Source organism: Mirounga angustirostris, unplaced genomic scaffold (assembly GCF_029215605.1).
Source record: "Mirounga angustirostris isolate CCGP_5_RB_7025 unplaced genomic scaffold, mMirAng1.0.hap1 SCAF_10, whole genome shotgun sequence".
In the NCBI taxonomy this organism is placed as follows: Eukaryota; Metazoa; Chordata; class Mammalia; order Carnivora; family Phocidae; genus Mirounga; species Mirounga angustirostris.
The window spans coordinates 24732821-24756687 of NW_026991718.1; the positions used below are offsets into that span (position 1 = coordinate 24732821).

General features: G+C 53.5%; 1 protein-coding gene across 2 annotated transcripts in view; it reads right to left on the reverse strand.

Annotated features, from left to right (window-relative positions):
- Positions 1–23867, reverse strand: part of GALNT14 (polypeptide N-acetylgalactosaminyltransferase 14) — a 200290-nt gene that overhangs the window by 16241 nt on the left and 160182 nt on the right. For both annotated transcript variants that reach the window (XM_045884351.3, XM_045884350.3), the window contains exons 4-10: positions 22089–22156; positions 20877–20942; positions 20579–20700; positions 12903–12990; positions 12123–12207; positions 9258–9361; positions 1740–1866 (exon numbers count right to left, since the gene is read on the reverse strand). In XM_045884351.3, the coding sequence (XP_045740307.1) occupies positions 1740–1866; positions 9258–9361; positions 12123–12207; positions 12903–12990; positions 20579–20700; positions 20877–20942; positions 22089–22156 (660 nt within the window). The remainder of the gene's footprint in view (positions 1–1739; positions 1867–9257; positions 9362–12122; positions 12208–12902; positions 12991–20578; positions 20701–20876; positions 20943–22088; positions 22157–23867) is intronic.

Below are 23867 nucleotides of genomic sequence, written 5' to 3' on the forward strand. Positions count from 1 at the left end.
GCCACCTCTCCTGCTGCCCACAAACTCCTACTCCAGGTGCTCCCCCTTTATGCAGGGCAAGTGCTGGGGTCCCAGCTCTGGGCAGGACAGCCAATCACGCACAGTGGCCCAGACCATGGCGCAGGGTGTCAAGAATCAAGCAATCAAGCCGGTTGTCAGCTTGATTTTGCCAGCACGCTAGTCCTTCCCATCAGGTGTTTGCTCTGGCGCTGACCTCAAAGGTCACAGAAAATGAGAGAGACTGACATGGAGGACGTATGTCACCATTTGGCAGGCAGGGAGGCAGCGAAACCAGGAAGCGCCCCAGGGCAGGAGAGAGGTCATCAGAAAACAGGTGCCAGGGGGTAGTGTGGGAGCAAGCCTCGCCAGGGCCCACGTCAGCGAACTTGGGGCCTCACTAAACAGGGCATGCGCCCGCAGACTTCTGGTTCCGTCTGAAGCAGAGGGATTCCAAGCCGGTGGACCCGACATGCAGCCCGTTCTTGGTGCGGGGAAGGCAGTTACCAGCACCTTGCTGGTTCCTTGCCCCGGCCTAACCATCAGCAACCTGGACGCTGCTCAGGAGACACTTGTGCTGCCTTTCAAAACCACTGACTGACCCGCTGGCCAAGGCCCAGACTCAAAGACAGTGAATGTTCTGGAGCCCAAGACTGCTGCCCCATCACTTTCCTACATCAGGTGTCCCCTGCTCACCTTTTCCTCCTGGAAACCTGAGGGTTAAGGCAGCCCTGCCGTTGGTGCCCGCTGGGTTTCTCACAGCACCAATCTTGCCCACCCAGTTTCTGCAAAAGGTGTTAACTTTTCCCCTGCTCAGGGTCATGCCAGCCCCGGGACGCTCATGTCAGGATGTGACCCATACCTGCTCATACATGTGAAAACCGAGGACGGAAGAACACAGATGAGGAAAACGACATCCCAAATGAAGAAATGCTTAGCTCCTCTTCCCCCCCCCCAAATGGACCAGACAGAAAAGAAAAAAGGGAAAAGGAGGATAAATGGATAAGTGAAGCTGTCAGATGATGAGCAACAAGGTGATAAAGGAAGAGGTGAGAAGAAGCTGGAGGAAAGAGGGATATACATGAAATGTTTCTAAAACAGAAGAGAAGACTGAAGGAGAAGAAATCACAGGAGAAGGTGTATGAAGGGACGGAGCAGGAATAAGCAAGTGGGCACCCCCAGCTCACTGAGACCCCAGGATCTTCATCCTTCATCCAGCAGGAGGTGCAAACACCCTAGGGAAGGAACCCAGGGTCGCAGGGCTGGCCTTAGCCTGGACCCTGTCTATGCACCTGCAGGGCCTGGGGCAGGCATGTGAACTGTGGCCGTTTGTGCATCCCCATCCACAGATCCTTCCAATGACCTTTCCCCTGGTGACCTGGCCTGAAAGTGGGAGCACTGGATCTTCTAGAACTCGGAGGCAAAAACAGCATCTTCTTCCCCCATCCCAAACCACCCCAAACACCCAGAGCCCTGCAGGACAGTGCTGCCCAGTGTCTCATGGGCCTTGTCAAGCTGCGGGAACGTCAGTGGTGGAGAAGAGCGTCAGGCCTCCTCCTAATGCTGGGCGGGCCAGTCAGACCTCCCCTGCTTAGGCAGAGTCCCAGGGAGCATGACTGTGGCTCCTGAGCACCCAGAACACCCAGGCAACCTACAAGCGAACCAGGGACAGCCACAACCCATCACCAGGAAAGCGCTCGGCTTTCTGTTGCCCCCTCAGAGCCCCTGGGACTCGAACTTACTTTATATACGTGTTGGCGTTTCCATCTGGGAAAACATAGGGGTGTTTCTTGCGGAAGACATGGCCCACTCGGCTGCAGGGGACGATCTCAAGGCTGCCGCCGCACATCCACACTCTGAAGGAGATCTCTGCAGGAGAGTCGTGCCCCCTCAGCATGGCTTGTGCCCTCCGGAGGGGGGCAGGGACACAGGATGGCAGCATCGGGGCGCCAGGTCCAAGGGAGTGGTCAGGGCCTTCCCCCTCACTTCTGCTGCATCCAGCCCAGGGCTGGGGGTGGGGTGAAGTCAGACTGTGTGCTCTGCTGGCTGGGGAACCTCAGTTTCCCCTTCTGCAAATGGGGCTGATGATAACTCACGGCTGGGAGGGTGATGCGAGTGCATATGGAAAGAAATGGGGGCTGGCTTGGAGGAGCACATTCATGGGGGCCACATTTGGGGACCAGCCTGGCACAGGGCCCTGCTACAGCCTTGGGGCAACCCAGATTGCTGCTTCCGGACACATGGCAGATGGATTAGACGAGCTTGTATGACCCCGGAGGGCTAGAGTCAGGACTGAGGAGAAAGAATTTTCCATTCAAGAATAAAGAATTTGGGCGCCTGGGTGGCTCAGTTGGTTAAGCGACTGCCTTCGGCTCAGGTCATGATCCTGGAGTCCCGGGATCGAGTCCCGCATCGGGCTCCCTGCTTGGTGGGGAGTCTGCTTCTCCCTCTGACCCTCCTTCCTCTCATGCTCTCTGTCTCTCATTCTCTCTCTCTCAAATAAATAAATAAAAAATCTTAAAAAAAAAAAAAAAAGAATAAAGAATTTCCCAAAAGTCAAGGCACAGGCAGAAGGGGCTGTCATGGAGGTGGTGAGGTCCACACCCTGACCGGCTAGCAACAACACCCATGGGCAGGATTCCCAGCAAGCACTTGGACAAGGCGTCCAGCAGAGCACCTCCCAACACCCGGACCACGATTCTGCCACTCTGTAAGGGCGCCTGAATTGGAGCTCGGGAGGAGACGTCTGGGCAGTAACCGAGAGCAGGTACAGAAAATGCTGGAAGCCTCTAAGCTGTTGCTGGGGCCGCTCCCCAGGGCGGGGATTTTGCACACATGCCCACTTCTCCCCCCTGGTTGGCTGCTGCAGCTGCAGGAGGAGCAGAGTCTGCAGAGGCAGCCGGGATTAGGCTGGGGTGTGCAGCTCTCCCCTGGGGCGGTGTCCTAGCCGGCTTGCAGCAGTGCTTCTGCCCCAGAAGGAAGCAGTGGCATACCAAGGTGGTGGAGGGGAGTATCTTGTCACTGCTGATGTTTAGAACTGGCTGAATGACTGTTAGGCCGTGTTGTGATGGCTTTTACTTCTCGATGGGCAGTGCACCTCCTTATTGACTGCACCCCGTGCACCCCGCGGGGTATGCCCCTGGTGGGAAATGTCAAGCTTCCCATTTGGGAATTCCTGCCTGGTTCGTGCTTCTGTAGTCAAACTCAAATACGAGGGCAGGCTGGCCCAGGGGAAATCCTTGCCTCTGGGTAACTGCTCCTGCTGGTGGAGATGGGGGGGCGGCATGTGGAAGCAGGCTGGGGTCCAGGAGCAGGGGAGGAGGATCTGAGTATTCTGGTGCCTTCCTACCACATACATGCACTGCACCCTCCAGCACGCCGGGCCTCACCTCCCTGGGTTCCTTCACCTGGGTCCTCTTTCTGTCCCTCCACTTCTGGCTCTCGGGCTCCTTCCTTTCCAGCTCTCCAAGCAGGTGCCCAGACACCATGTCTTCATCGCGATCCTCACCTGCTCTCACTCAGCTGTCTTCAGCCAGACTTTCCCTATCCCCTACTGCCTCCGGCCCCGTGTCCTTGAGCTGTAGGCAAGGCTCCCCGGACACCAACCCCGCTGCTGCCACCTTCTCTACACCTGCCCTTCTGCGTGCCCATGTGCTGCCCGAAAGGGGCTCATTCCCAGGAAGCTCGGGGACAGGGTGGGGACAATGTGTGTGCTAGGATAAAGAAAGGACTTTTCAAGACTGCTTCCAAATGATGGCAAGAATGAGGGAAGGAGGAGCTTGGCTTTGGGGTCCACAGCCCTGAGTCTGCAACTGCCCCCCGGGGCCGTGTCCCTGGGGACACTTGCTTCACCTCACTGAGGCTATATGCCACAGGATTGCTGTCCACGTCAAATGAAACAGAATTCTGAGAATATGGGGAACACTTAAGTAGGATGGAAAGATGAGCCACAGCTATGATCAGACTCTGGAATACGGACCCCATTAGCACTGCCCTCCTGTGCCCGCTTCCAGCTTCCTTCTTCGGCCACCGAAGTCACTTGAAATTTGTGGACCTAACATTCGAGATTTTGACATTCCATCAAGCCCCCGATACACAGCAGTGTGGCGTTTGGCTGGGACACTGTCGGGATCATGTGTCCGGGGGACACGGAGCAGTGAGTGAGCTCAACTGACTGCCGCCATCCGTTGCTCCACCTCGCAGCGAGTGCACTGAGGGGCTGGCCACAGGGGGCAGCCCGTGGGATTCGTAGTGCATGTGTGACCTTAGTCTCAGGACTTCTTCCTTAACAGTACGCTCCAAAAATCCGGGCTCCAATCATTTCCTCCGCAGGATCTCAAAATACGGTCTGCTCCAGTTCCCAAAAAGGAAAACCATCTCATCTTTCAAAACTAGAGACGGAGATCTGCTTTACTAGATATAACCTACAAATTTTGCGCCAGCCCTCTTCCCAAAATACGCATACGTTTTGGCTATGGTCTCTTCCTTTCCATGTATTCAAATAAGACATATGTCCCTCCTCATTTGCAAAGCGAATTCCTCCAAACTATGCCCCAGTTCCCTCCCCTATCCCCTCCTACTCCAGCAACCTGTTTCTTTCTCTGTGCTTCCCTCTGCATCTCCGAGTCCCGCCTTCTGCCACAGGTCCCCACCTTGGAAAGGAGTCATCTGACCCTGGTCCTTCACCTTCCTTCTGGTCTCCTGGCAGTCTTCCACCCCAAGGCTCTGTCTTTACAGGGTCTCCCTGACACTGTTTCTTCAGCTGACCCCAAGGTTCACTTGATGCTGAGGACTCCCCTTCATCCCCCCCCCAGACCCAGCTCTGTCCCAGCTCCAGCACCGGGTTCCAGGGGCCATGTGATGCTCTGCGGAGGAATGCTGGACACCAGCAGATGGGGGTGCATCTTCTGCACCCGGCCACCCATCCATAGCTCACTGCAGCCTGCCTCCTCTCCCCCACCTGTCAAACCAGCCCTCCTCCTCCTCATTTCCCTGCGTCTGGTGCTTTAGCTAAAAACCACCACGTATCTCAATTCTGCAAACATGAGCCATGGGAGGAAAATGACCTCTTCTTCTACCCCTGGGCTGCACTCTGTTCGGCCCTCCTCGCTCAGGTGGTAGCTTATTAGTCATCCTAACAACCCTGCTCATGGTCGAGGACGTCCTTATTTGATGATGCAGAGGCAGTTCTGACCTGACCCCTGCCAGCGGGTGCCTGGGGGCTGACGCACATCTCCCCACTCCAGAACTCCGCCCTCATCCTGCCCTCAGCACTCAACAGCCTCCTTCAGCCAAAGCCCCTCCGGGCGCAAAGCCACGGACTTCAGGTCTTTCAGTGGCCGACAAGAGCGGCTCCTCTATGACCAGCTACCACCCTGCACCTCCATCCAATCCTGACAAACGTCCGCCTTTGCACCCATTTAGTACAGCTGATGCCTCCCCAAGGCTCCTGCAGCCTGAGATGAGGTCACAGCTTCTGTGCTGCAGGGTCCTGAGTGTTGTAACTGGGGTGATCAGAGGCCCGGGCCTGACCTGGGCGGTCTGGGGGTGCAGCCGGGAGTGTGCCGATTAGCGTGATGGTTCACAGGTATATCGTGTGGCATATTTAACACCCAGGCACGGAGTCGCCCTGCCCTCGTCTACACCACTGACGTCAGGATAACTGTCCTCGCAGGGATGTGCTGACTCCTGGGAAAGTCTCGTAATCCAGAGGCACCATGCGGTGGGGGCTCACACATCAGAAGTGCGGCGCAGGGAGGCGTGGGGCAGTCGGCCTTCCAGGCACGGCCCGGACCCTGCGCTTTCCACATCTGCGGCTCCCTGCCAAGTCATCACTTTCTTAAGTGAGGGGGACGGAGCAAAAAGACGATGTAGGGAATCTGTAGGGGGTTCTCGCTGAGTCAGCGCCAGCACAATCTCCCCGGGGATGAATATCACGCAGGCCCTAATCCACTTTGAATTCCAGGCAGGGAGACGGGTAATTACTCCACCCTCATTGGGGGTACCGCTATCTTATTTTCTTTAGACATCGGACTCCTACTTGAGGGCAAACTGCCCTCCCCACCTTCCATCCTCACTTCTTTCCTCCTGTGTCCCCACCAATCCACTGGTAGTCTTACCAGGGCCCCAGGGGCCCCCCCACCCCCGCCCCCCACCAGCCCAGTGTCTACCTGCCAAGCCCACGACTGCTGGAAGGGAAAGGGGATGCTCTCTCCCCAGAAACCAAGCCATAGCTATTCACACACCATTGCTCAGCCAGACCCACCCAGGTTCCAAGTTCATTGTATCGTCTGGTTTCTGAACAAAGGTGGAGGGAGCTTGGGACACAGGCTCTGCGGAATGCGATGATTCTAGCTTGCACGGAGCCATGCATACTGTATACCAACACACATTGTACCCACGGCAGCAGGACCACTGTACCTTCAACCAACTCAGGACAGGGGAAGTGGAGTGGGCAGTGGTGGGCCCTTGGGTGGCTACTGTTATCCCTAAGTCCACACATATAATTGCACCAACAGAGACCCTTCCTTTTAATGATCTTTAAGTTCTCAGGACCTCCTGGGCCTGAAAGCTCTGTTATTATTTTTCCATGAACTCATGGACTTGAGTAGAGATCCTCTTATTTGTCTACAACACTGTACTTCATGCCATCTGGGGCAATCACGCTGCATCCAGCCCCCCAGCTGCTGAACAAGGACTAGCCACAGGCCCACCATGGTCACCCAGGACCATACAACTGCAGATGCCAAGCTGGTGTTCTTAACTTCCCATACTCCCTATGGAATAGGACAAGAAGCAACCACGTGTCTGCCTGGTCTGGGAAGTGGGAGAGAACCTGCATTTCAGACAGTGCTCTCTGGCCCAGGGGGAGGCTGGCTTTGAGGGGAGCGGAGTAGTCCTGGGGATGGAGAGAGGGGTGAACGTGAACAACGCTGGGGATGTGGCTCTCAGGACGTGGTGAGCTGGGCGGTGGGGAGGGCCCCCTGCCACCCCCTGGAGCAAGAATTCCTTCCCTTAGTATCATCTCTCCTCTGAAAGTGAAGCAGTGCTCCCCAATCCCACCAAACCCCTGATCATCACCCCATCCTGATGGGCTCTTCGAAATCCCCACCTTCATGCCCTCAGGTTCCTACCTATGCTCGCCTGCAGAGCTGGACTGCCCCACATGATCTATGTACCATCGGACAAGCACTGCATCTTCTGGCATATAAAATGCTAAAAAAAAATCCAGAAATGGCTTTCAAAGTGCTGGGAGCTGACTATAACACAACAGAATGTCGGGAGCGGAGAAAACAGTGTCTCCTGGGATAGCTGTCTGCAGTGCTTTTTTGTGGTTTAAAAAATTTTGCAATGGACTGTAAAATGCCTCTCCCACACCTCCTCAGAAGCCCCTCTCTCCTTCTCCATTCAAATCAGCACTGGTGAGTGTCGAACGACCGGGTAGCAACTAGCTGAGACTGCCGCTTGATAGGAGCAGATGCATGTCAACACAGCCATAAACAGCAGGGACTGGTAGGTTGGACCAGAATGTGCGATCATTAAAAATAACGTGCTGCCTGAATCCCAACGTAACTACCCCATGGAGGAAGGATCACACTCCCCTTGTAAGGGTGACAGGGGGTGGAGGGGGGCAGCATAAGACCCGACAGACAGAGGCTAGAGCGAGATGGGCTTCAACCTAGAAATTTCTAACAATTCAACACAAAAATTCACAGCAACAGAATGAGCCCAACTGTGAAGCAGTGAACGCAATTGTCATAAACGGCGTTAGAATAGAGATGAGATGACTTCTGTCTATCCAAAGGACTGCAGAAAGGATTCACTTCATGATGGGAGGAAAGGCCAGAGCACATCACTACGGATCATGAGAGGCATCGTGAGCAGCAGGATGTCCCGCTGGCTCTGCCCAGAAAGAGAGCGATCCCGTCCCCACTGGGAATGACAAGGCCCTACCTGGTCCCAAGTTCTCCTGAGCCCGTGTAGGCAGTGCTGATCTCAAACCTGTACCAGATTTCCCCGTTCTGTTCCAGGACTGGGTGCCAGTAAGGAGAATCAGTTTGGTTTGGGGGTTTGGGGTTTTCTGCTTGTTTGCTGAGCTTCCAATCCAGCCCCCGAATGGCAAGAGCTGTACTTATCTGATGGATTTCTCTACACTGCCCATTTTGGGAGAACAGATGCTGTGGGTCAGGCCAGCAGCCATAAATTTCTGGAAAATAACTCTTAGCGACTGAGGAAGAAAGCCATAAAACACTCTGGAGGCAGAGACGGGAGAAAACAACGGCAGAGGACAATGCATGGAATTACTGCTGAATGCCCGGACGAGCCCCACGGATCATCCATTCTCGGGGCTGCACCACTGCTCGGGGACCCGTGCCGAACGCTCCCCAGTGACATGCCAGCCTCTTGCTCTTCCCCAGTGCTTCATTCAACAAGTAGTTACAGAAGCCTCCTTCATGGGGGCACTATTCGAAGCACCGGAGACAGCTGGGAACAAAACAGAGCTGAATCCCTCCCCGAGGCAGGCTTGAGCTGGGAGCACGGAACTTGGGGATTTATTTGGAGGTAGAAGGAGGCTGGGGATGAAGAGGATTGACAGCGACCCCTGTGACATTTGGTAAACATCTGCTGGTTGCTCTGTGCACACAGTACTCAGAGCGGGTTAATGACGAGGGTCTGGGGGTAGTTGCTATGGAAGCCTGGGAGCATCTGGCCCTTATCTTTTAGTGAGAGAGAAAGGGGTGAGGGTGGAAGGGGTCACAGGTCCCCAAACTGCAAACACGTCTGGCCGCAGTTGCGTCGAGTTGCATTCTGCAGCCCTAGGAGAGAGCAGTCCGGGACCCACCCGTGGAGCTCATAACACTGAGCGACCCTATAGTTGCCTTGAGTGTGAAAGTGTGACACGGGGGTGCTTCTAGGGGCTTTTGTGAAAATCCGTGGAGCTGGATCTGTCAAACTCAAAACCCCATCCGGGCCCAGCCCATGTTCGTTTCCTTTCCCAGCTCCCAGCCGGCAGGCCCCTGGGTGGGGTGGGGACTAGAACATGGGCTCCTTAGTCTTACTGGCTTTTGCTGTCAACTCGCTCCTGATGGTCTTCCTAGGGGAGGCTTTCCCCATGGAGAAATGCCCTGTTACCTCCAGTCTCCCAGCAACTACTCCTCTCGTGCCCCACCTGGCCTTGCCCCCAAGGAGTGACCTACTGCCCCCTTCCCAGGCCCTCATCCCGGGTGCATGTGGCCCAGGACGCAGAGACAGTGACTCACCGAAATTTTCTCCACCCCAGATGTCCATGTCCGTATCATACTTCCCCAAGTAATCGAACCAGGATTTGTCCATCACGAAGAGCCCCCCAGCTATGATGGGAGTCCTGTGCATTTGGAAGGGAAAGAGGAAGTTATGGGAGAGGGAGGAGTGACCACCGGCCCATTCATCTGTCCTGGCCGTGCAGAACCCCACGCTCTTTTCTCCCCATTGTTTTTCCTCTTTACAAGGGCCAATGCATTACCTAAAACAAGAACATGCTCCAGGGTTTTGCCTTTTGATTTTAAATCTCTAGACTTCACAGACAGGCTAATTTACTCGTCAGCATGCCTTCTGCGGGTGCCCGGGACTCGCTCAGAAGCCCACTGTTCTGAGGGCCTGGGGATCCTCCGCTGGCCTCTCCCACAGGCCCTGCCCAGCGTGGCTCTCTTGGGGCTCCACTGTTGGGAGCCCAGGCAGTGGGCCGCTGACCAGGCAGAGAAGGAGGACTGAAGCAGCACCAGCACCCATTAACAGTACATCCATTTCTTGAGATTGGGCCCTCTCCCTTTACTTCCCTCTGTACGCCTCCTAAAATAATATATTGGGGTCCTAACCCCCAGTACCTCGGATTGCAACCTTATTTGGGGAGAGCGTCTCTAGAGAGGTAATCAAGTTAAAATGAGCTCATTAGGGTGGACCCCAATCCCATGTGATTAGTGTCCTTATGAAAAAGGAAACGCCGAGCCAGAAGAGACAGACCTGCACAGAGAGCCCATAATGGGAAGAGACACAGAGAAGATGGTCATCGGAAAGCAAAGGAGAGGGGTACCAGGCTACCTCAGTTGGCTAAGCATCCGACTCTTGGTTTCGGCTCAGGTTATGATCTCAGGGTCCTGAGATCAAGTCCTGCATCAGGCTCCCCGCTCATCAGGGAACCCGCTTCCCTTCTCTCTCGCCCTATGCCCCTCCCCTGCACTCCTGCATGCTCTCTAAAATAACTAATTCTTTAAAAAAAAGAAAAAAAGAAAAAAGAAAGCAAGCCAGGGTGAGAGGCCGGCAGCACCCTCAGAAGGAAACAACCCTGCCAACACCTTGATTCTGGACTCCTAGCCTCCAGAGCCGCGAGACCACGCATTTCTGTTGATAAGCTGCTCCGTGTGCGGCACTTTGCGGCAGCGGCCCAGCAAACGAACACACCCTCAACTTCGTCTTCTTCCTTGGGCCCCCACCCTCACCTTCCCCGCCTCTGACTGCTGAGAGGGATGCCAGAGAAGCCACTTGGAAAGCAAAGGGCTGCAGAGGAAGGCAGGCAAACGCAGAAGAGTCCAACCAGATAATCCAGTGAGCACAGGGACTCGTATCCAGAAGGATCGACAGCGGGGAGAGGTGGGCGAGCCCGCGGGGACCTGGCCCCTCATCCAGCAGGTCCAGAGGGCAAAGAGAGTTTTCTCCCATGTCACGTAGTTGATGGACAGCAGGTCAAGAAACCAGGTCTCCCAAGGCCACGACCCCAGGCGGTTCCCTGAGAACTGACCTAATCCTGGGAAACGCTCGTTCTCTGATGAGGGGGCTATTCCCACAAAAACAGAACCTGCCCTGAGAACCCCACCACTGGGCCAGAGAAGCTAAAAACCTGGAGTCAGCACCACCAGCCTTGTCCTTGACTTGGTCCTTGCCACATCAGGGGCCGCCCGTGGGGAGTAACGGAAGCTGCTGTGGGCTGCATGGCGCTCGGTGTGGTAAGAAGGTTCAGAAGTAAAGGGCATTAGCCAGCATGCCGTCTGGCTCCAATCTCCCTCTTGGCACCACTCCAGCTCATGGAGGCTGGCGAGGGGATATAGGGGCCAGCAGGTGGATGAGACGTTGGTCCCCGGCAGAGTTCTCCTAACCACACACATCTGTCGGAAGCATCAGCATTTGGTTCTTCCTAGCTCCTTGCTTCTCCATCTGACTTAAGTTAATTCAGTGCAAATGATCCAACGTTTAGTATATGGCAGGTCCAGAGATCCAGAGATGCCCACGAAGAATCCGGGGCATCCCTAAGTCACTGGCCAGAGAAACTGCACCCCAATGGCCTTTTTTGTACTTCTCCAAGCACTTCTGACCCTCCTGACACCCCACCTGAGGCCGACAAGTGTCAGCGTGGAGATCCCAAACAGGTCTGGGACAGGAGCACCCGTCTTAGGTAGGAACATCCAGACCATATGCCCTCCAAGCTGAGAACACAGGCTCCCCCACTGGGCAGACACCATACTCTAGTCTACCCCCAGCCCTCAGAGAAGCCCTGAACCCCAGGCGGCCATCTTGCTACCACGTGCTGGGAGTCTCCCACGTGAAGGGAGAATGCAGACCAGGACAAAGCATCCGCAGCTCTGCAAAAGAGCCCAGAGTTGATGTGACCATCACGTGGTCACACAGGATGGAGCAGACGTATTTGTTACTAAGCAGCAGTGGCCAGGCCTCGAGCTCAGCCTCCACTTAAAGCAGTGCTGGCCTGACCTTCCTGGGCTGAATCCTGACATCTAAGACCTAGTGGTTCTGCTCTGGCCTGAAAGGGCCCTCTTTCCCCCTGTCAGGGGCTCAAGCAGGACCATCTGGGACCCTTCAACATTTAATGGGAAGTGTAACTACACGGTGGCACATGTGTGGGAGGACAACACTGGGCGACTTCTCAGTATAGGTCTTATCAGGCCTCTGTCCCCTTAGGAGAAGTCTCTTTGAAGATAGAAACTCCCAAAGGGCAAAGTGGGGCTGGCCTGGCAAAGGGTTCTCTTGGTCTCTGCCCAATCTTTTGAGTGTCTGATGTGGAATGCCTCCTATACCATGTGGCAGTGAGAGGGACCCAGTGGTGATGGATCTGCCTACCCAGCCCTGCCCTGACTTACCTAATGGGCTCAGCAGGGTCCAGACGCCGAGCCTTCTGCTCTGGGGAGAGTTGCTCCCATTGGAAGTGGAGGCTCCAGTCAAACCCTAGAACACAGCACGCACTCAGTTGATTTGCATGACACATCCCTTTCCTAGAAGCTCATGAACACATCCAGGGAAGCTGGGCCTAGAGACAGCAGGTCTCACCCAAGCTGATCAGCAGGAAGGCCGTTGGATTTCCCTCTCACAGTTTCCTTCTATTGCCTCTCTGAGCCTTCCCTGCTGGGCACGGTTAGGGGATAAAAGGCAGAAGACAGAGTCAGGCTCAACAGAGCCCAAGGGGGACAGGATGGACAGTTATGGGTGTGGCCCTTGGCCAGGAGCCTTGGGAAGGTGCGAGCAGGTTTTTATGGGGCTGATTCCCCTCAGATCAGTCTTGAGGGATCAGCACTAGGCCCTAAGCAGAACCGTGGTGGGCTTCAGAGAGCACGTGGTGCCCAATGCTGAGATGCCAGAACAGGCCCCACCTAGCCAGGAGGTCCTTGGCTTCCCTCCTATTCCCAGAGCGAGCCCACACTGGAGCCAGAGCTCTGGGGTCTGGGTGCATCCTGCACGCCCCCCTGGTCATTCCATTCATAGTCTCAGTGGTAAGGCCACACTGGAGCTACTGACATTATAGGACGCAGGGCTGGATGCTCCAGACAAACCACTAGCAGACGTCTCCCCACTCTCCCCCTAGAAAATGCCGACCAGGGGGCAGCATGAGTCCTCGCTGGGGAGAAGGCGTTGGTCCCACTCACCCCCTCTGAGCTCCGTGGCGGACTCGATGTAGTTGAAGTTGTCCAAGCTGATGATGTCAATCACAGGGCACACCACCCGCGTGTAGTCCTGTAAGAAAGCAGACTCCAGGCTCAGTCTGTGGCGTCAAGGGGCCAGGCCGGCAATCAGCGGGCACGGGAGGGCCTCATCCTGGTAATGCCAGGCTGGTTTTGTGGCCCTGACCAAGCACTTCCATCTCTGGATCTCAATTTTCTCATCTATAAAATGGACCACTGGATGCTGTGGCCTCTCCAGTTTCAATGCCTAAAATGCTATAAGCCTTTTTCTGACTTCTGGGGGCATTCTTAGCCCCAAGAGCCATCTGAGCATGGCAGGGAGACAGCATGGGTGGCTGGAGAGTGAGGACGCTGAGGAAGCGGGAGGGAGGAAGAAGTCCTTCACCACCAATGGGCTCTCAGAAGGCAGAGGCCACAGGCAGCTGGGAAAGTGACCTCAGCCTTCAGTTGCATGAAGCAAAGCCATACACCCACATGAAGAACACCTTGGAATTTCCAAATACTTTCATTCGATGCATTTGTTTCTAGGCAAGTTGATGAATAGCATCTCTGGAGACTCCTACCTTCAGATGTCACCTGTGGTCCTCACAGATCTGTGCCTCCAGCCCTGACTTACCCCCTTGCTCCCAGCCTCGGATCCACTAGGCAACTGGCCCCTTCCATGTGAATTTCACACAAGCTTTCAGTGATGGCTTCATCATCTTCTCCCCAAACGTGCTCCTTTCCCTCACTTGCCTATTTCTCCTAACAGAACCATCGGGTAGCCCTCTGCCTCCCCAGCACAAAGAAGCTTCGCCTCTGCCCATTGCCCTGATCAGTCCTGCCCATTCTAACTCCGGAACTGCCCTTCTGAGCATGCCCTCTCCTTTTCCCTCACGCCTGGCATACCACGGTAGACTCCTGATCTTATCTCACCGTCTTCCCTTTGGTGGCCGGGGAAGCTGTCATTCCGATGGGAAAATCTCACTCTGCAGCTCAGCAGCTAAAACCCTGAACTGCCTGGAAGATAAGGTTCGCTTAGCTTGGCATTCAAGACCATCCACAAAAGGCATGTAGCTCGCTCTCCAGCTTCCTCACTTGCTGCATCCTGCAGGCCACACTGTCCACAGGCATCAAAGCCACTCAGGAAACGTTTTCAAAATATGCAAGACATATTCACCAGTGCTTGGGGGCTGTCAAGGCATGGCGTAGATTTTTAAAGCCTTCCCTGCTCTGGGTGAACACCCTGTACCTCGCAGAAGGAGGGACTAGGGGCAGTGGGAAGGCCACTCCACAGCCAAGTGGGAATCAGGCAGCCTGGGAGCACCAGCAGGTGTGGGCACATCAAGCAAGGACACTTTTGTGGTCCTCCCCCCTCTCCCCCCTCCCCCACCAGCCTGCACGGGCAGGAGCCTCTGCTTCTCCTTGCAGCCATTTCATTTCCTGGTTCAATCTCTCTCCCAAATGAGGCTGTCTTCTTATTTTAAGCTCAGACTCACTGGGTGTCTGTTTTTATGTTCACAGACTTCATCTGGCCCTCAGCTTCCACATGTGACTCATCCTGACAGTGACAAGGTACCTCGGAAGCCGAGTGGCCCGTGTGGAAAGAAATGCTCATTTTCAGCGCATTGCTTCTACCGCTGGGACGTGCACAGATGCTTCTTCCACAGTCAACACGGCACCTGCCCAGCTGCCTCCGCTCTCCAGGCTCTTCTCAGGCACTGTCATCCTGCATCTGTGTGTGTGTGTGTGCGTGTGCGTGCACGCACACGGCATGCACACACCCAGCCACCCACACCAATACCTGCCCATGGACACAACCCCGAAGATACTCCTGTGGCTTGAATTCTGACGTGTTCTCACAAGTTCAGAGACTGAACTTCTCCTGTGAGTCTGACAAAGTTCTCATTTAGCCTTTGATGGTTGAGTTCTGGGGTCTCTGTAGCTTCACTAAGTCCTTACATGGACGCTTGTGCGGCCAAGGATTCATCTTGCCCACAGATATGTTTGGCCCTTGCCCGGCTTCTGGGCAGTAACTTCTAAGCCCTCAGAATGTCCTTCCTCTGTTTACCTGGGAGCCTTGGAATATACCAGATAGTCTATGCTAAGAGTGTGACTTACGCTAAGGGCCTTGGGCTGTGTGGTGTACCAGCTCAAACTGACCTCTGGAGGGGCATGGAGACCATGGGGGTCAGCCATGTCTATGTGACTGATGCCCAACAGAAAGCCCAGACACCAAGGCTTGGGCGGGCTTCGCTGTTTCTCAACGCTCTGTACGTGCTGTTCTACATCATTGCTGGGAGAAGCAAGTGCTGTCTCTGCAACCCCACTGGGGGCAGTCCACTGGAAGCTCATGTCTGCAACTCTCTCTGTGCACCTTTTCCCACTGCGGAGTCTCACCTGTATCCATTTGCTATACTAAACAGCAATGATGAAAATAACAGCTTTGCTAAGTTCCAAGTCCTTCTAGTGAATTACTGAACCTGAAGGTGGTCTCAGGGGCCCCCCAAACGGCAATCCTGTTTTTTAAATTTCTCCTCAATATTTGGAAACTGAAATACAAAATAAAATGCTGGTTGCTTACCTCGGCCACAGCCTTCCCCAGAAGCCACCCAGGGACTCCGCCTCCAGGGTTCACCGGCTCTGGTAACCTCTCCCTCTAAGTTCTGAGGGCTTCTGCCCTTCTCTTATTCCTACCAAAGCTCATGTGTGGTGTCTGCTTGAGTCATGGAGAACAGATAGGTGATCAGGGACATCTGGGGATAAGTGCTGTGTGGAGCCATGACCTTCAAAAGAAGCTACACGAGACTTTATACATGAGCCTTGAGGCCAGGACACAAATGTCTCTGAGTGACTTAGGGGGTCAGTAACTGCTCCACCTGTGTAGTCCTCAGCACCAGCCCACAGCCTGCTGGGCAGCGGGTAATCCACTGGCGTTGGCTACAGAGGCTATTAACCCCCTCTGAGGATGCTATGTCAATGGCCGGCAGCAAAGCAGGTGGGGTCAGTTTCTGCTGAGAAAGATGGCCTCTCCTCCTACAGGTTCAGGGACAGAGGGACTCTCCATAAAGATACCCAGACCCACCACAGGTCCTTGCTGTGTGCTCTGGGAGGATGGCCTTTAAGGCTAGGCCCACAGGTAGGCTTAATCAGGCAGCTGGACGAACCCCTGACAACCCAGGACTGCACCCCTTCTTCCCCACTCCCCAACAGAATCTGAGCCCGGGCCCTGCCCCATGGACAGGAGCCCAGCAATGACAGGAGCTGAATGCATGAGCCAATGGCCATCAGTAATCCTTGCAGTACACCTCTCCTTTCTCCACCCATTCATATAATTAAAACCACATTGGGAACGGGTCCTCAAAAAACTCCAAGAGATGGCCACTTGGGTGTCTCAGTTGGTTATGCATCCAACTCTTGATTTCGGCTCAGGTCATGATCTCAGGGTTGTGAGATCAAGCTCCGCGTCGGGCTCTGCACTGGGTGTGGAGCCTGCTTAAGATTCTCTCTCTCCCTCTCCCTCTGCCCACTCCTCTAAAAAAATAATAATTAAAAAAGAACCTCCTAGAGAGATCATTCACTCATTTGGTCAGCCAGCTTTACGGAGTGCCTCTTATAGTTTAGGAGTTGTGGCAGGTAAAAGATGAATAAGGCCTCACAGTCTAGGGAAGGGGGAGGACAGGTGGCAGAGGATTACAATGGGGCTTCTAAGGCAGCCTGGATGTAGGGGCACAGGAGAAGGAGCGGTCCTTGAGGAGGTGACAGGAGACCTGGGTTCTTGTTCTGGTTCTGCCATCTAGAATACATGTCACCTAAAGCACACCAGCACACACTGAGGAACTGTCTCTTCATCTATAAAGTGAAGACAAATTATTATTTGCAAAACCATCTCGCCTTCCTAACAGGGCTTCTGGATGGAACATGGGAGGGAGGCGTGTGAAAGGCTTTGAAGCATATGTAAGCCATTATTTATATAAATTTACCAAATGCTACAGGGATTGAAATTTCTCAAAACCTTTTTTCCAACTAAAGAAATATGTAGATAAGGAGTGGGGGGAAAAAGAGGCCTCTGTTAAAAAAATTAAAGCCAACCTGGTGCTTGTTTCAAGTATCTTTGAGTAACTGAAGGAAAGAAACAGGACATCGAGGGGGTTCCATGTGGACGAGACCAGCTGAGGACGGCTTCTGACAGCCCAAACCCAGCTCTTTCTTATCTCTTTCTATTTTTGAAAATCCCCAACTCCAATTACAGCTTAAAGTTTCCACTTCCACTCACAAGACAAATCACGTTTTACTCTGAGACAAGACACAAAGACACGTGTTAACACAGCCTGACACACGCCCACATCCCTGTCCTGAAGGGGATGTCTCAGGAGAATGTTCCATCAACAGGAGTCAGGGTCTGGTAGAAACCTCTGCAGCCCATGGAGGCTGTTGTGGCCCCGGCAAGGGGCAGAGTCGGACCACAGCCCCGGGTCTGTCCAACCAGTCCTCTGCTACCAAAGCTTTAGGTCAGACAGTGGTGGGGACTGGAAGCTCAGCCTGGGAGGGGAGCTCTATTGTGGAGCCAAATGCCTCCCACAGGAGCCTGGGCTGCAAGGAGCACTCACAAGGAGGAAGGAGGAAATGAAGGCTTCTCTGATCTGCAGGTGAGCCCGGCCAGGGATGTAGCAATGAGAGCATTTTTCAGAGAGAGCTTCTGTGAAGGTCTCTGAGGCCCTGGGGTGGAAAGGGTTCATTAAAGCTGTCTAAGGAAAGCAAGGCCCCCTAACATATCCTGCAGGGGCACAGCAGCCTGGGGTGGGGTCCTATAGGTCAAACGCTGAACTTCCATGTGACCCCACCATTCCACTCATTGGTATGGACCCCAAAGAATTGGAAGCAGGTACTCAAACTTACATACTAATGTTCATAGCAGTGGTATTTACAATAGTAAAAAGGTGGAAACAACCCAAAATGTCTATTAGCAGAGGAGTGGATAAACAAACTGTAGTATTCAGGCAGTAATTTCTCCGACGTCGGACACAGCATTTTTTTTCTAAATATGTCTCCTGAGGCAAGGGAAACAAAAGCCAAAATAAACTCTTGGGACTACATCAAAATAAAACGCTTCTGCACAGTGAAGGAAACAATCAACAGAACTAAAAGACAAGCTACTGAATGAGAGAATACATTTGCAAATGACCTATCTGATAAAGGGTTAGTCTCCAAAATATGTAAAGAACTTATAGAACTCAACACCAAAAAAGATAAAAAACAAAAAAACAATCAATTAAAAAGTGGGCAGAGGACCTGAGCAGACATTTCTCCAAAAAAGACATACAGATGGCCAACAGACACATGAAAAGATCCTCAACATCACTAATCATTAGGCAAATGCAAATCAAAACCACAATGAGATACAATCTCACAGCTGTGAGAATGGCTAAAATCAACAACACAAGAAACAACAATTGTTGGAAAGGATGTGGAGAAATAGGAACCCTCGTGTACTGTTGGTGGGAAGGCAAGCTGGTGCAGCCACTCTGGGAAACAGTATGGAGGTTCCTTGAAAAGTTAAAAATAGAACTACCCTATGATCCAGTCATTGCACTACTAGGTATTTACCCAAAAAATACCAAAACACTAATTCAAAGGGATATATGCACCCCTATGTTGATTGCAGCATTATTTACAATAGCCAAACTATGGAAGCTGCCCAAGTGTCCATTGACTGATGAAAGGATAAAGAAGATGTGGTATAGATATACAGTGGAACAGTACTCAGCCATAAAAAGATAAAATCTTGCCATTTGCAACAACATGGATGGATCCAGAGGGTATAATGCTAAGTGAAATAAGTCAGTCAGAGAAAGACAAATGCCATATGATTTCACTCATATGTGGAATTTAAAAAACAAAACAAATGAGCAAAGGGGAATAAAAGGAGAGAGGGAGAGAGAAACCAAGAAACAGACCTTTAACCGCAGGGAACAAACTGATGGTCACCAGAGGGGAGGTGGGTGGGGGGATGGGTGAAACAGGTGATGGGGATTCAGAGTACACTTGATGTGATGAACACTGAGCAATATATAGACTTGCTGAATCACTCTATTGTACACCTGAAACTAACACTGTATGTTAACTATACTCGAATTAAAATTAAAAACTTAACTAAAAATGTGGTATATACCGTGATGTTGTGATATAAGAAGAAATCTGCCCCTGGTCTTTGTTCCTGGTTCATTACACAAGAACTTCTGAAATCCTTGGGATTTCCTGAGTGATGGGGTGACAGGGGCATCTTCGTGACTCACAGCAATCCTCTCTCACCAAACCTGAGTTTATGCTAATGAGGTGACTGTTCCCGGGGTGGGGGGGTGGACCAAGCACATGACAGAGGGTTGGCACTTTCAGCCCTACCCCCAGCGCCCCTCCCCTCTGGGACACAGCGAGGGGAAGATTTGGAAGGGCCTCTAGGGCCAGGCAAAGCCCTTCAACTAAATGGCCTGTTCATAATCTACTATTTCTCAATAGTAGCAGACCCCTACACTTGGATTGTGCCAGAAAGAAGGGAGAGAGGATTTTCCTAACCGGTGCTCGGTGTCCGCCCCAATCTCAGGGAAGGCGATCAGGGGATGGGGATTCACATCTGGGCCCACGTGTGAGAGCTCGCATCAGAACTAACAGAGTCAGGAAGGGTTTCCCACTTCTCTGTGCAGTTCACACGTACGGATTCTTTCGTCCTCAGTGCTGTCATTTTGCAGGGAGGAGCAAGCTAGCCGCCACAAAGAGCAAGAAGGAAATCACCACGGCACAGGGGAGATGGTGTGAGGGCTCTGGTGCGCGTGGTACCAGCTAGGGAGAATCAGCCCAAGTTACGCCACTCCCCTGACACTGTGTCCTCATCTGTGAAATGGGTATATGAAAAATACCCGGCCTCGTACTTCACGGAGCAGCTGTGGGAGTCAGTAGATCAGGGAGGACAGGAACGGCCCAAATGCTAAGCTCCTACAACACAGTGCCTTCTGTACATCAGGACGGGGGTGGACGGTCTTTGTGGAATATATAATACCAATGGGAACATTAAGGAAAGGTTTTTTTCACTGTCAAAAGGAGTTAACAGACGTGGAGAGTGGAAGCACACAGAATCCCCGAGCAATTTAAGGGCAGGCAGAGGCCAGGAACTCAGGTTTCTCAGCATCCTGTCACCTGCCTCAGCCTTTGGGCAAGGGTGATGCATGGGTGGAGGGAAGACAGAAGCCTCAGGAATTGGGTGACGAGGACCAGTTAACTCCACTGCCTCCTTGTCACAAAAGGCACTCAACAGGGCTCCCTTTCTGGAACCTTCTATTGTCTGGGAGAAATAGTTCTGGGTGGTTCTCTCACCCAGGAAGCTGCCGGCGTCACGTTATCAGCAGGGGCCGGCAGCCCCACTCACAGGTCTGCTGCGGGTTGACAGTGGGATACAAAGACCAGGTCCCCGGCTTTGCCCCACCACCGCCTGCTGTGTGACCGTGGGCAGGGTGCTCTAGCTCAGTGTCTCCATCTATAACACGGGGACAGCAATCAGTCCCGTCCCCCTCCCAGAGGGCCCAGCAGGGGACAAATGTGAAGGACTGGCTTGAGAGCCTAGAGAAGGTGGGGACGCAGCACCCTGACCCTCAGTCTGCCCCACTCACCTCTTTGACTCTGTGCAGCAGGGGCTGGAGCCAGTCCCTGTTCACCTCACAGTGGCTGTCCAGGAAAGTCAGAGTGGTGCCCTTGGCAACATTAGCGCCCTGGATCCGGGACCGGACCAGACCTGTGGCAGGAACAAATGGGCAAGTGGGGGCTCCTGTCCTTCCATCTTCCAGAGAGCTCACAGAGGAGCCACACGACATCCCCTGCACACAGAACACACAGCCAGATGCACACACACACACACCCCCAGCCCCCCACACTCACGCTCCAAGGTCCTGCCTAGCTGCACAGACCCACCTTGCCGCTCGCTATTGCGTATGCACTTCACCTTGGGCAACTTGATGAGCTGCAAGCAGTCCTCAGCTGTGAAGACAAAAGGTTATGTGGTGTGAGCACCCTGGGATGGACGTGAACCCAAAGAGTAGGTAAGGCAGCCCAGCCTGTCCCCAACCGCAGAGCCCTGTCCCGACTCCAGGGTGATTGTGGGTTTTGGATGAGGCTGACTGACCACTTCTATTTATATGCAATGTGGCCCAGTCCATGCAAAGTGGCCCAAAGGGGCCTTTTTGGAGCAGGTCAGTCGCATATCAGCACCTGTGTTCTTATCAGGAAGCACTTCCAGATGGGAATTCTTGGTATGGTCACCTGAAGACTCTTCTCCTTTTCTATAGACCATTAAAAACATGAGACAAGAGTCTTGCTCACTCTAGTGGAGTCTAGCAAAAACTGCTGGGAGACCCCACAATGGATGAGATGAATTTTGGATTTTCCTTTCTGATCATAGACTTTTGATACTGGAGACCTTATCTGTTAAGTGATCTGTCCACTGTATCCCATCACACAGAGCTGGCTGAACTCTCCCCCATTCGGGGGAATGTGCCAGAATGGGCAGGAAGAGATCCCGTCTCCAGCATCACCCCGGACTTGTCTCTGGCTTGCCTGCTTACCCCATCACTTGCTTGATTTACCAATCCTCTGAACTCCACATTGGGACCCCACCATGTTGGTTTTGCTTCGCTGGTTTACCAACCTTAGCCTCTCTCCCGCGGAGCCCACCCAGCCCTCCCGCAAGAATGAAAGGAGGGGGTGTTTCAGCCCACACTCAGGCTAGCAGATGACCACAGATAAGTCAGGAACCTCTAGCGATATAAATTGCTCTGGGTCCCAGGCTCAATCCTCCAAAGGTTTCCATGTCCAGTGTAAGTAGGGGGCAGTGACACACATGTGTGTGCATGCACACGCACATACACACACCAACCCAATCAAGGATCTACTAAATTTACTACGTAGGTCCTCAAAGACTCGCAGCAGAGAATCCAAGACATTGTTTTTAAAATGTAAGGTTTGTCTCCCTCTTGAGCCCCTCATAGACCCTCGAAGTCTTCCACACCTGCCACAAACCCAGGCTTTTCTCAATCCCCGGAGAACCAGTGGACTGGCCTCTGCCTGTTATGCAGGGGCTGGGAACAGAAACTTGTACTTACAGAGCAAGGGGGTGAAGACACTTACGGTCATTGCTGAAGTCATCCACTAATATGATCTCCTGGATCAGATTCATCGGCGTGCGGTTTAACACGCTGCAAGGTGGAAGGAGGGGAGATAATTATGACGTCTAGTGGCAAATCCATGTATTAACCCACGCTCTAAATAGACACCATCGCATTTGAGGAATGAAAACTCAGGGCAACCCAAGGGCTTGTGTAGTCACACTGCTCACCTGTGAGCCCCTGGGATAGGACCCTGCCTTCTCCTAGTGGATGCTGCCGCATGCACTCCACACCGAGACGGGAACCCAGGGGTCATCCGCAGTGACTGTCTTCCCCCGCCGCCGCCCCAAACCCTGTACCAAATCAGTGACCAACACCTGCTGGTTCTATGAGAGAAGGTCCCTCAAACCACGTCCACCTCTTACACCTCTGTCCCGGTTCAACTTTTGAACCGATATTTTGTAGCAGCCTTGACCTGACCAGCCGTCCTCCCAGGGCCTCCAGAGTGAGCTCTCTGCAGGCTCAGTTTGATCTCTCATTGTGTGACTTTCCTCACTAATGCAGACAAATAAGTTGACAAAGCCTCCACTGTGGCTCGTCACCATCTCCCCCCAAACCCTCAGCACGTTCGCTCTTCACGATCTGGTCACGGCCCGTTTGCAGCCTCCTCATGCCCAAGGCCCTCATCTGGTGGCATCCTGCTTGTTCGTAAGGGAGATCCCGGTCACCCTCGCTGCCGTGGCTTGACATGCCCCTCCTCTGCCACAAGGACCTGTTCACCGCACCTCCTAACAGCTTCCCGCTCCTTCGTGAGCACTAATTGTTTCTGCTTCCCGCGGCCTTCATCATGCCCGACTCCGAGGACTGGTCTGCTGGCCCCACTGGACGGTCCTGTCCCTGGGGGCAGGGGCCCCGTCAGTACTCTCTGTGTTGCCAGAGACCAGCCCAGAGCCGTGGCCTGTCATTCCCTCCAGGGATGTGTCCTGCCCACCCGCTATGTGCTCAGCACTGGGTCCGCTCTGCCTGCCAGAAGCTCGCAGCCTAGGAGCTCCTTCCTACAAGCTGTGTGATCTAGGGCAAGTTACTTTACTGCTCTGTGCAGTAAGAGGCCCCATCTGTAAAATGGGGATAAGAACAACAGCACCTACTTCACTGGGCCATTGGGAGAATTGGAGAGAAAATGTTTCTAGAGGACTTAGCAACATGTCTGGCTGGAAGTGGCAATTACTGCTATTTTTGTGTGGCAGGAATGATCTTAGGATTGACTTCACATACCAGCCTGGGCTGCGGATCTGGACTCACAGGGTGAGGCTGGGTTTCCATGTTCCTTTGTGGTCTCAGGCCTTATTCCACTTCTGAACGCCCCAGACCACATGGTTCCTCAGACACCTTCCAGGGCCCCATTGCCCACCGTGGGGTGCCCGTGGCCCTGCACGGGTCAGGGAGGGGTTCACACGGTGCTGGCGGAGGCTCTGTGAGTTCTCTCAGGTGGGCCGATCTGAGCCCTGCTTCTGGTGAGCTGCCCTGTCTAAGCAGGATGCAGAGACTCTCCAGGAGGAGAACTTTGCCTGGAGCTACTTTTATTTATGAAGCCTTAATTCTCACCATGGCAACTAGTATAAGGTGGGAGAGGAACCCTGACTCCAAGCCCTGAGCTCCCTGTTGGGAGGTGGGGACAGGGAGGGGCAGGTGGTGGTGGGAGGAGACCTCGCCACATGGGATCGAGAGTCCCAAAGAAAACACACACCAACCCAATAACCAGTCCTCTAATCAGACAGGGAAAGGAGGGAGGGAGGCAGCA